This window comes from Besnoitia besnoiti, chromosome VIII (genome assembly GCF_002563875.1).
Source record: "Besnoitia besnoiti strain Bb-Ger1 chromosome VIII, whole genome shotgun sequence".
NCBI lineage: Eukaryota > Apicomplexa > Conoidasida > Eucoccidiorida > Sarcocystidae > Besnoitia > Besnoitia besnoiti.
The window spans coordinates 969,126-982,007 of record NC_042363.1 but is presented as its reverse complement, the minus strand read 5'-3'; the positions used below and the strand labels follow the sequence as shown (position 1 = coordinate 982,007).

The 12,882-nt window shown below is 54.5% G+C and overlaps 2 protein-coding genes across 2 annotated transcripts; one reads left to right on the top strand and one right to left on the bottom strand.

The window, feature by feature from the left end:
• Positions 1-2,238: 2,238 nt before the first annotated feature.
• BESB_082730 (uncharacterized protein) lies at positions 2,239-7,243 on the bottom strand (the record flags this gene model as incomplete). The annotated part of the gene is made up of 6 exons (XM_029366623.1): positions 2,239-2,534; positions 2,872-3,048; positions 3,248-3,403; positions 3,762-5,503; positions 5,765-6,693; positions 7,130-7,243. 6 exons carry the CDS (start codon positions 7,241-7,243, stop codon positions 2,239-2,241), a joined length of 3,414 nt encoding a protein of 1,137 aa, XP_029217083.1.
• A 2,279-nt stretch (positions 7,244-9,522) lies between these two features.
• BESB_082720 (transcription elongation factor A TFIIS) lies at positions 9,523-10,785 on the top strand (the record flags this gene model as incomplete). Its single annotated transcript, XM_029366622.1, has 1 exon — positions 9,523-10,785. The coding sequence occupies one exon, from the start codon at positions 9,523-9,525 to the stop codon at positions 10,783-10,785; it is 1,263 nt and encodes a 420-aa protein (XP_029217082.1).
• Between the last annotated feature and the right edge of the window lie 2,097 nt (positions 10,786-12,882).

Genomic DNA, 12,882 nt, shown 5'->3' with positions numbered 1-12,882 from the left:
GTCGTGGAGAACTCTCAGAACTGGAAATAGCGGGAGATGTTTTCTGTGTTGCGCGGCTCGCTGCCGGGCTGCGCTAGCTGCGCGCGGAAGGAGACTGCATGCATGCGTAATACACATTCGTTTACATTTTCTTCCTGAAAACGGCAATGTCCTATGGAACTGCCACGTGATGATAAATCGCACCACCATGAAAAAACTTAATTCGATCCTTGCATCCTGCATCGCCCCCCGTGCGGGAAGTGCACGTGGTGCCGCTGCACGAGCAATGCCCGTCAAGCACAGAAGGCCAGAAATTAAGGGGTGAGAAAGCACTGTACGGGGCGTATCTGGCGTACGTTTGAATCTTGATGTCATCGGGAAATACCGGGTGTGCGTCATTCATGAGTTTTCGGGGGCGTTCTACATGTGCTTCCGTGCTTTGAAATGGATCACGATGGATATGGAGCACCGGTTTGAAGCGCGGCACTCAGCGCTGCATATGCCTCTCTCATCTGCAGAACTCTCCTCGGCGTCGTAAGAACGATCACAAACTTTCTAGTTGGGTAAACGGATTATGCTCTGCGTCAGATACGCTCCTTTTCTTTTCGGGTCGTCACAGCAGGGACAGGGACCCGGAACTGTTAGCGCGGTAACTACCACGCAAGTGCTGCTGTTCCGTTTGGAGGTAGGGTCGCTAGGAGACAATCGTGCCGATGTTGTTGGTTTCCTTCTGCTCAATAGAAGGAGTGCTGCGTTGTCTCGCACAGTTTTCGCACGAGCACCACGAGGCGGACCCCTCCGTGTATGGCAAACCCACGCTTCCGAGTAGTGCAAGTTCAGACGCCCTACACAGTCTGGGAGTGGTCTCCAGTTTGCGCAACCCTTTTCTATGGATGCGACGCCGGTTGGAGGAGGCGTAATAAGCGTTGTGGACTGGTTCATTTCAAGTTCCCCTCTCTTCTACAGTCTAAAAGGCCACCCACCTGGACCAACGCAAGCCCTAACTTGGCGCAAGCGTCCTTGTTCGCGACGAGCATGAACATATAACTGCATGGCCAACTCCGATCGACAGGCCTAAACCTACGGGAGTCTCGGCCGTCTGGATGCGGACCACTGTGTCATCTGCTCTTTGTCTCTCCAACTACTAAAAACAAAGCTTCAAGATAAACACGAGGATCAATCGTATTTCAGATGCCCGCTACGAATTTCACTATGAACGTACGCGCCTCGCTGTAGCCGGGTCTTCGGCGACATAACAATCATCGAGCCCTTATATCATACAACTCCACTCGCAGTTAGTTAAGAAACTCTGCCTTCCACCATCGCTGTCACCGGGTCCCCAGCGTACACGATTGGTACCACTTAACCACAACTAAAGTACTACGCTACACAGAGACGGCTTCCGTTTGAGTCACGCGCCTACATCAGCGTAATGCGCACGTCCTCTGCGCCATAGAAGCCAAAGTGACCTCATGTGGCTGGGTCCTGACCTACACATGCCTCTGTCATCTGCAGAACTCTCGCCTTGCATCGACGTGCTGACATATATGGAATAGCGGAAACAAGCGATTGAGGGAAACATTTATGGAATGGCTCCTATTTGTTACGTCGTTTGGACATCTTGTCCTCTATGTGGGCCACATAGAGGACAAGATGTATCGCACGTTAACCTAATAGCCTGGTTGTGCCTTACTAACAAGCAGCGCCATTGGGGGTCCCTCTTCTTTCCTGCGAACAAAACCCGGCGTGTCCTTCAAAAAAATATGACCAAGGCAGGCAACTGCGTGCGGACACTGATTGGAGCGCGATTGCCTCGCCACCCCATGTCCCGAACGCCGCTGCCCGCCAGTAGTGATTTTTGAGTCCAGGCGCAACTGCTGTAAAATCGAGTGGTTAGCACAGGTTCAAATCAAAAAGATATTACCTGTGACTGGACGCGTACATCCCTCGGCGGTACCCTGGTGGGTAGCCTCTTGTGTAGACTCGGCACCGCGATGAAATGCCTTTGACTAAGCAGTGCCACTGGCGGTTCACCTTCCCCCGGCAAGTTATATGAACGCCCGGCATGTTAACGGATACATACCGAAATCAGCATCTCTGGACAGGAGCACTCAACTTCACATATTCGGGCAGGAACAGGCATCGGCTTGTACCGAGGGGGGTACGGGGTGTGGGAGGACAGGGTGCAGTACTCTTCGGGAGAGCACGGATTCCCTAGCACCGCACAGAGGCCTCACGATAGCTGACGTCCACGTATCATCACCTGTCAGTCTGTATACTGCCCCCTGTATCCAACTCTTCCTCTACCAGGACATTTCCTATGAACTCTCTCAGCCGTCTGCATACTTCTGCAGACGACGGCCAAGGAGATACACTCTGCAGAACACGCAAAAGGAAGCGCGCTCTCTCCACCTCGGACGGCAAAGAGTTCCAAGTTGCTTGGTGCAGAAATGCGACGTGTGGAAATCCGGCCAGTGCCAGGTGCACCTCCTGCAAGCGACTGCCTCCGACTGGCGCAAATGTGTTCGGCGCACATTCGTTGGTCACCATGATGACTGCAAGAAACGAGATGTCACAACACAGACAACAAACACGAATGCTACGGACAGACTGAACTGATAAAACAGAAGCGAAACCGGTTATCATAACCGGGTATCTTCCAGTGAAGGGCTTCCTGATCCGATATTACTTTCCACTAGTCAGCAGCGTGACCGACTGGAGATACCCCCCTCCCCATCTCGCTGATTGAGGTGCTATGCCTCTATCGACAGTGTGATCGCCCACACGAACGGCACGGCCGTCGCAGCGACGGCGTTTACAACAGAAGCAAGTTGGGGATATCCCGCCTGCTATGGCGAGTCTCTCCTGCGGGTCAACATCAAAGTAGCGTACCAATGGTCTCGCCGCCCGACGACCGCAGAAGAATATCGAGCTCGTACGGACTGGCCGGAACCTTCACCAGGGCTGCATGAGCCACTGCCCTTCGCTTCAGCAATTCTGAGACTTCAGCAACCACGCGTGGGAAGGGGGCTCCGTAGCCTCCTCGCTGCATGCACCATGCCCGTAGTCCTGCGTGAGGACGCACACGAGGAGGAGGCCATCATAACCTTTGCGTGGAAACAACACAACGTGAACCTCGACAGCGCGGCGGCGATATATTTCCCTGAGGCCCGTCCGCGCCGTACATCCGCAATCGACGCTCCTGATGCTGACTAAAATGCGGCACAAAACACCAACTCGGAAATATCTGTTGTGGCGAATCGCTTACCCTCGAAGACACACCGCTGCGGCATGTTGTAACGGAGCCATGGAAACTGTAGCATATGGGAGAGCCACAGCTGGAAAATTGCGACCTTATTTCCTTGCCACGCGGTGCCCTTGCCGATCTTGCGAAATGCAAACGACAGAAGATACGCATGCCGGCCTGGACGCAATACGCCACAAATAACGCTGAGGCACGGAATAACATTCACAGACACGCACCCACGCACCTGTGGAGGGCGTCTGGCACAACAACCTTTGTAGGGTGCCGCAGCTCCCTATTGCCGGAGGAGAGTCCGGTTCATAATAATCGTGTACTTTCGTGTGTGAAACCCTTGACGCAAGCCGAGCTGCCTTACGACAGACATCACCACATGCAAAATACAGAACAACTGCGTTCGTGGGAGTAGCACCGGACAACCTGCCGAACCGCTGAGCGCAGGCCAGAGCTTCATCTTCACGACTCTAAAGCAAGTGAATACTACTACAACTGACAACATGTTTTTGGAGGTACCACTTACTAGTTGCGCCGTCTACCGCTGCGAGGGCGAAAGTCACTCGGATGGCAGTCTGCTCGGACATTTCATCCAGGTGTTGTTCCAAATACGCCGCCGCAGCGTCAACCAGCTCATTCGTATTCGCATCACCGTGGCCAGGTACACCGCTCACGTTCGGCCTTACAGTCGTCGTAGACGGAGGATCCCACATCGCAGGTGGCCTTTCTCCGAAGAACGCACACGCTTCAACCAGCTGTCCAATTTCGTCAACAGTCAGAACTGTTTGTTGCCGGATATTTGCCGCAAGACGCAGATGCGTAGCCGCGCGTGATACGGCTACTGATATACATGAGGGGAAATGCAGCTTTCGGCGCCGGAATGCCCTCAGCACAGTAACAATAGACGGAAGAGAAAATGACGGGGCATCTCGCTCAAGCCGAGAAGCCACCGCCACTAGCAGCCGATCTGGGATAGAGCGGACGCGCGTTTCCATTACTTGACGTTCGCTACCACTCCACACAGCTTCTGAGTCAGAAAAACGGCCCAACGCACGGTTCGTAGGACGATGTGGAAGTGGCACGACGGTATCGTGGTCAGCCCCGCGGTTTCCCGTCGGGCTGATGGCCACTGGGTGTGCCAACCCGCACGTTCCCTCAGGTGCCGCTACCTGTCCTCCCACACGAGCAGAAAGCCCAGCAACACTACAAGGTGCATCGTGGCTTGACGGTAGTGACGACGCTTCTGAGTCCTTCGTGGAAGAGCAGAGCACTGCATAACCTGTGGTCTTGGTAACAGCTGCAGCAGCAGCCGCAAGTTGATCGGGAGACAAGTCTGCCATGTGTTTCATCAAGCGGTTGGCGGCTGCATCAACCACTTTGTGACCCGCTTCCACACGAAGAGACGAGAATATGTCCAGCGCCCGGACTATGAGAGCCGGACTTGCCCTGAGTTCCACAGACGTGATCGATTCCGGTGAATGCTTCTGGGACGACGCCGAAGTGAACCGATGGCCCTGAAGCGCTGAAATGCCGTTGGATGGAGACACGGTGTCCACCGGGTTAGCTTCTGCTTCACGGCCCCTGGTATGGAAGGCTCCCGTAGGTCCTTCTCCGGCGGCGCTGCTGCCTTTATGAAAAAAACCACTAAATCCTTCTTGATCCGCAGCAATCTGACTGCCATCAAGCTTCAGGCTGGATGACAGAGGCGGCCGTGATTCATCGGCGACATCGTCACTGCCGTCAGCGGCACGATAATCGTCATGCTGGCAGTGAAGTTCGCGATGGAAAGCCAGGGATATGAAGCTGGAAGGGAGAGTAGCTGGCGGGTCCCTTAGTTCCGAAGGCATTGCTGAGAGGAAGAGAGCCGCAACCCTGTCAAAGAAAGGATGCTGGATATATCCTGCCCATGCGTAAACGCCTGCACACTGAAGTAGGACATCAAGTCTCCGTTGCACTACGCTATCGAACTTCTTCTGGCGACTCTTCGAAGGGCTCTGCGCCGCCTGAATTCCGGAGTCATGAAGTGCATGTGAGGCACACTGTTGGGGATGCTCCCGCGCGTCGAACCCGCGCCCAGGTGCCGACGCGAAAGAACACGTTTCCAGTGCAGGCAAAGTTATTTCACGGCGGGCTAGCGGATGCAGCATGGCAGACAGCAGTGGGTAATGCCGATGCTCCAGCCTCCTCAGCGACAGAACCACCTTCGCAGCGGCCTCGAATGACAAGCTTCGGCGATGAAAACGAAGATCTTGCACTAATACCTCGTACCTAGCATAGAGTCCGAAAGGAGGAAGCACGCGGAGAACGAGTGTGAACGGCGGTTGGGTGTCGCTCAGGTTCGTCACACGGTATTTCCAGTCGTCTGCCACCTCGTCGCCTTCTGCTGTCCACACGAGATACTGGTTACTTCGGGTTCATTTCGGTGGCGTAGATGCTTAAGAACATGTACGCTGGATGAGAACATGCAGCCGGCTTCAACCCCACCATACGACTGCCCACACACACCATTGGTTTCTGCTTTATTCTTACCTCTCGTCTCGAATGATCCAGTCAGCGACACTTCGTCCATGCATGGCAACGCCCTCCGCCTGACTCGCCTGTAGCGGAATTCCGTCAAGTGATACACATGCCTTCGTTGACGTACTACCCTCAGCCAGAAAGTGTTCGTACGCGAATTGCTCTTGGGGCCACCCCCGTGGCATGACGCGTGTCGGGCAGTCCCCGCCCACCAAGTGCAGATGACCTTGACCGCCTGCTCCCATCCGTGGAGCGCCTGAAGCCGGTTGGCCAGCACTTCCAATGTCATCGGGATTCTCCTGATTACCAAGCTGTCCCCTCGAAGTCGTATTGCTGGCTGGCAGTCCCGTACACAGCTGCCGGTTCGCAGCTAAATGGTCTGAGATGTTCACGTACTCCCCTGAATGCAGCCTTTTCTCTCGACGGTCGGATGGGCTTCCTGCGCTGGCGAAGTCAGCAAGGAGCTCCAGAGCGGTGACAAGATTATGTAAAAACATAACTCCGCGATGGCTGACAAGGAGTGTCAGAATCTCCTCAGCGCTTTCGCTCTTCAGAAGCAAGGTATCCATTTGCATGCATACCGGATTAACGTAGAAATCTTGCGGTTGCGGGGTGCCGTTCGCTGCCCTCCCCACCTCCCTTTGCAGCCTTTGATCAGCTTGCCGCTGGCCGAAAAAGGAGTCACACTTCTCAGGCTGAGGTTCTGTCAGGTCAATGCGCGTGGCACTATCCGGGCGAGTCTCCAACACGACATTCGCCTCAACAACGGCGTCGACAACTGCTGCAGCTTGGTTGTCTTCTGTCGCACCGACGGCACCGTGGTCACGGACTTTGCAGGGGAACACGGCGCCTCTCAAGGGCACCTCTGCCCGCGGTTGTGCACGTCCCGTCGAGGGCTCGTGGTCAACCCTGGGCTCCGCAAGGTTTGAGATCCGGCGACGCTGACGCCAGAAAGAGGACCCCCCGTGACAAGGGCTGGAGCAAAAAGCCCGCTGGTCAGGCGGGGCTGGCACGTGACTCTCAATACTGCCAGCGGTGTACCACGCATTCCCTGTTGCCGAATGACCCCGCCATGAGGGATGCCTCCAATGTAAATTTACCGGTGCTGCTTCATAACTATTGCCGAGGGCGCGTACATTGTCTCCATGTGATAGAGTGAGGACGGGCACGCGCACCTCACCGGAATGCATGTGAACGCTCTTTGATTGACGTACAAGTGGCGCTTGCCCGGTCAAGCCTCGATCATGCGCGAACGCCCCAACAGTTGACGGTGCTCTCACATACACGTCGCATTCATGCGCCGGCAGGGTTGTCTCTGGCGGATGGGGCTGCGCACAATTCTCTGTACGCTCGCGGTCGCCGCATCGCTCAGGATACCTGGTATAAGGCCTTCGGCCGAAACGATGGCTGGCTGCCGTCCCCCTCGAGTGCAGAAGAGCCGCGGATCGCCGGCGAGAGCTTTCTCTCCATAGAAAAACTGGAACACGCCATCCTGAAACCTTCACATCCATGATGCTTTGTTAGTTCTTCCTCGGAAAAAAATGGGGAGCTCTTGACGTGAAAGTGAGTAGCCCTTGGGATGCGTTCCGCGACCTCTCCCGAGCCCTCTATATGACGTTACAAATCCGAAAGCGCACAATTACCTCCAGGCGTCCGTCATTCTGGTCGCGTAGCACTGGCTTTCCGGCTCCCCAGGTTGCATCTAGTGGAAGAAGGCGCCGGCGACGCGAGCGGACGTCGCCCAAACTGGCGTTCCTAGGACGAACGGCATGCGCGGCTTACTCACTCACCATCCGATATGAATTCAGGTCTTCAGCTGCTTTACTTGAGACCGTAGACAAAAAGTCGGTGGTCTAATTACAGAGAAATCGGAGGATCCACCGCGCTGAAGGCGGGGTTCTTCATCAACAGCAGCTTGGCGATCACCTGTCACCCACGCGATAACTCCGTCCGCCGTTGACCGGCTACTGTATATACGGCATGACACACATCCGCCTGAAACCATCCATGTATTGGAGGACCCGTGGTTGTTCTGTCCCCTCCCTGTCAGGCCTTCTTTTGTGAAGGAAGCGTTCCGGGGAGTCCTGGGCCCTATCGCACTGTCGAGAAAGATGGGCAGCTGCACGTTCTCAGCCGTGACTCCTGCGATGCCGTGCCTGGAGGAACTTGCCGGTGGGTCAACAGCGAGCCGTCTTGCCGGCAGAATGTGGTTGCACTGCTGCATGGACAGCAGATATTGTGTACGTACAGGCGTGCTAAGCTTCGCCCGAGGGTGCTCTCCTGGTACGCTAATGGGCACAGGTTCACGCGCTGTTATCACCACTGTGATTCCATTGCTTTCTGCACACTTGCAAGCAAGTTGGTGCCACTGAGAGATCAATACGACGCCAGATGGGTGAACCGTACACTGTGGACCCCACACATCTCCACTGCCGGCTTTGACTCAGCGGCGCACAGGCTATGGGACGACGAGCGGCCCCAAGCGTGAGAATGGAGGAGCCCCACCTGTTGATGCAGACTAAAACGAATCTGCCATAGCATTGAAGACAAGAAAATGACGAATGAAGTGACGGTAGATACACGAGCAACAAATCATGTCCGGCCGCTGTTACCAATTCAAGAACCCGGGCAATCAACCGAGCGTGTACTTTACAAATAATCCGCGACGAGAAGTTGTTGCGTTCTCCACAACATATGCTCAGTTCAAGTAGGGCACATCACCTTCCAAATCCGTCTTTACCGAGCATAACGAACTGTGTTGAGGCTTAGCAGGGGTTGCGACCTTAAGAACAGTCGATGAGTCTTCAAAGGGAACGCGCACACCAGCGGAGAAAGGTTGCACTCCCCTTTCAAATAGAGCGAGAGCTCCCGAATGTGTCTGCCGGCATGCGATTTCGCGTCTCGCTCTTCATGACGATGACTTCTTCTTCTCCCTTCGTAAGAGAATGCTGCCATTATAACTTACGCGAGCTGGCCTCTGCGTTGATTCTCCGCCCCCCCTCCAATTTGTTACTTCATTTCTTCTCCTTCCGTGGCTGCTTGCAGGGAGACAATATAGGCAGCGGAGCTGCCCGTTTCCTTGCCCGAGATCATAATCCTGGCTGGTCCTTCACCTCGGCAATGCTGGCACGCCTCTGGGTTCGATAGTTCTGGTCCAGTCTGGCGGATTGGCGTAGTTTCTTTTATCCTGGGGCTGCCTTATTCTGTCTACTCAACTGCAGCCGGAGCAGGTGTGTCCCTCGAGCCAGCGCAGCGTGCGATGACGACTTACTTCTACACATTCGTCGGAGCTTGTGCTGGGCTGGCTTTCAGCGGTTCTGTCTTGAGGCGGGCGTGGATTATGGGGTATCCACCAAAGCAGACATTCCCCGCAAGCGTCTGCCGACAGGACCGTCGCTCTATGGCCCGTCGTGCTCCAGGAAGGGGGCACGCATCCTCTACTACCTGATGCGCCCAGTTTCTCGAGAGGTGAATACACCTGATGGACCATTCTTAGTGAGAAGAGTTTTCTTTTCACATATAGAACCATAAATGCCCCTTATGATTTATCAGACGAGCCCAGAAGGAGTGCTGCAGCCGTACTACTGGTGGATACTGCCCACTGTGAGACTCTTGCGGAACGCGACTTCAAATCACCATCTGTACTAGGTGAAAGGGGCAGGGTATCAGTCTCCGTTTCAGTGGATGGTAGCGTGAGTATCGATTGTACCCGCTCGGTTTTTGATTGTTTGCCCTTCCACCCGAGGACTTTCTGGTCTGGGCTTGTCACCATGGAAGGGAGCGGAACGCCAGCTCGAGGCGCCGTTGTGACGGCTGACCTCGTCGAAGGTTGCTTAAGATCTGCTCATGCAGAACCGCACGCGGGCAGCGCTGCTGCATTGCAGGGTAGCAATCCCGTAAGCGAGAGAAGGGCGTCTGAATGTGGAACCACGAGCGCCGTCGAGCTGGTGACATGTTCTTCGTTGCAACGGATCGAACGGATCCTCGAGTTAAAGAAAGTCATTGATCGTGCAAAAGCGGAACTAGAGACGGGCTCGCAGGCTTCGGCATCAGGAGGATCTAGTCAGGGGGTGACGTCCACTTCCTCTGAAGTGATGCGGGTTGTGGATGCGCTGGCGGTCCTTGATCGCGTAGAGATGACTCGAGATGTTCTGGCTAAAACTCGCATCGGCGTGTCCGTGGGCAAGCTGCGAACGCATCCAGATATGCAAATTCGTTCAAGGTGCACGCAACTAGTTCAGAAGTGGAAGGCAGGGATAACCGCGACGAGTTCTTCAGGCAAGGATAGCGGGGCAGCAACCCGGCCGGGGCAGAATGGCGGCTGCAGCCGAGGAAACTCACCAGCATCACCGTCGAAGGCCGGAGCTGCTGTGGAGAAAGAACCCGCGGGATTGCGAAAGGCAGCAGCCCAGGATGATAGCAGCTCGCAAGGTGTCGCTGGTGGGGCCGCCCCGGAAAACCATTCGACACTGGAGGGCTACCCGGGCCCAGCGTCCGGTGACGCTGTCCGTGATAGGGCTCGCGGATTTCTGTGGAGAGCGCTCGTCCAGGGGATGCAAACAGGGAGAAATGCGGGAGCAGATAAGTCCCGCGAAACTGCGCGTGTAGCTGCGGAAGTAGAGAAAGCCTTGTGGCAGGAATACTGCGTGAAGCGAAAGAGTACCAAGGAATACAATATGCAATTGAAGACGCTGAAATGGAATTTCGCAGATCAGAAAAACCCTGATTTGAATCTCAAGGTTCTCTGCGGCGTTTATACACCAGAGCAGTTGGCGGTCATGAGCTCCGCTGATCTGGCCTCTGACGAGAAGAAACGGATGCGCGAGCTGCAGAAGAAAGAGATGATGGAGGCATGCCAGTCCGACTGGGAGATGAAAAAGCTCATGGATGGCGGCACCGACGGGGGTCAGTTCCCGTGTTTCAAATGCCGGACAACGAAAACAGTCTACTTTCAGATGCAGACTCGGTCGTCGGATGAGCCAATGACGACATTTGTCACGTGCTTGGAGTGCGGCAACCGATGGAAGTTCTGAATACGAGTTAGTTTTGGCAAACTACGTGGCAAGGAGCCACCGACAAGCTCGGGGTGGCCTGTTATTTATCGCTGGTGCAGCGTGGGACACCTTACTGTCGCACCGGAGCGGAATGCTGTGGAAGAAGGCTTCACTGTGTCTAACAGGCTGTTACGAAGTGGCCAAATGAGCTGCTCTGGACTCTGGTGAGGGCCACCGTGTTCAGTGTACTACAGCAGTTCTTTCCGGCTCATTTGCGATCGACAAGTTCTCTTTCTCACTCCTGGCTGCCTTCGAATATGATTGGACGAATGTCGTGTGGGAGCACGAAAGTGGTGTCCAGGCTTGAGGCATGAAGAGTGCCAGCTTCTTTTGCTGCACACAGAGTGGACGGTAGCTTTCATAGCTAAGTTTAGTCAAAATAACTACTGTGAGTCCTTTACGCTTAGCTACCACTGTATACGCGAGGGTTCGTCATGCAGTAGTTGTCGGCATCGTTGTACGCTCGTGCTGAACACCGACGCAGCTGGTTTACATCCTTACTAGAGCAACTGGCAATGGGGGTGCTCCGATGTGCGTGTTCCTTAATCACCATTTGGCTTTTTGCATTGGGCAGCATGCGTATTGAGGGAATTGAAAATGGACGCACTGGGACTTCATAGGTAGCGCCGAAGGGAACGGACTACGATGGTCTGGGACAAATTCAAGCACGTTGCCACGACAACACGCTTCTGTCACTTTATTTCCCCATGCGCGAGAACTACCTGGTATGTTTCCACAACCACTTTCCTCATTTCTGCGCATCAGCGTCCGTATCGGCTCCCATAGTGTTGTTGACGATTCTCATTCAGCTGCCTTTTCTTCCTCTCTCCAATACCGTGCGTCCACTCGTCATGAGTGGCCTACTCAGACGAAGCTAGTCAGGCGGACTGGCAGTAACCCACTAGGCGAAACGCCAATTTTATAGAGCATCAGGTTTGCATATCTGCAGCCACGAAAGAGGTACTGGAAAAACTGTGTGCCAATTGTCTGGATCATGTGCTTCTTTCTTGACGAGATCGAGCGAGTTTGTTCAGGGTATAGGGAACGGCACCCCCCAAGACTAGCAAATTCAGGAACTATACATATATGTTGTCGCACATACGGACGATGACGAAGTAGAGGATACTTTCTGCTCGCGTTACCCGCTCTCCGTTCAAGTGTACTGGAACCGCAGCATATGCATACTTTTATTTCATATGCCGTGCGAATAGCCATAAACGAAAGACGGATCCTTCGTAAAACTGGTACATAATCATCCAGTTGCTGTGGATGGGAGGCCGCGGACGTGGAAACGGCCTCCCATCCGCGGAAACGACCTCCCATCCACATTCAAATGCATAGAGCAAGAGCACGTACTATTTACGTCTCCAAACGCGTCAATCGAAATAAAGAGCGCGCTTGTTGAGGCGTCACTGCATGGAAAAGGGACGTCGACGCCTTGCAGTGGCTGCGTTAAGCTGGACTTTCTCGAATGCCAGCGGGGACGCACACTAAATCGGGCGGTGACATGAGATCGCGCGGCTACGTAAGAGAGCGCAAACAGCGGAAACAGTTGCAACCGCACGGGCAACGCAATCGATCCCAACTGAAGGTCACTAAGATTTTTGCGGCACCTGCGGAACAGCCTCAGGAGTTGATTCGCGTCGGACAGTTACGTCTCGCCAGCTGTCTCGAAGTCCTGGAACCGGCTCGCCACTGCATGCGAAAGTTGCACACTCTGCCAGCGAAGGAATAGTCTCCAACATCGAAGGCCAATTTAACGGTAATAGAAATTCGCTGGGCGGAATACGCGTACGCGTAGCAGGGCATATCCACGCTCTCAACTGGATGCTTGTCCGTAGAAGAGAGAACCAACGTTCTGCACGGATTCAACAACGTCCCTTCGTGGATTCGATTCTGGTGTCGGCAATGCACATCCACTCCGCTACAACGCATGCACTCCAACTCTCATAACGGCATACAGCGGAACAATCCTTCAATGCAAGCTAATAATATAAACAAGCATCACGTTTTACGTCGGCTAGCAAAGATGTAGTCTCGGTGCACCAGCGGTTGGACCTAAGGACTGTCCGGGTA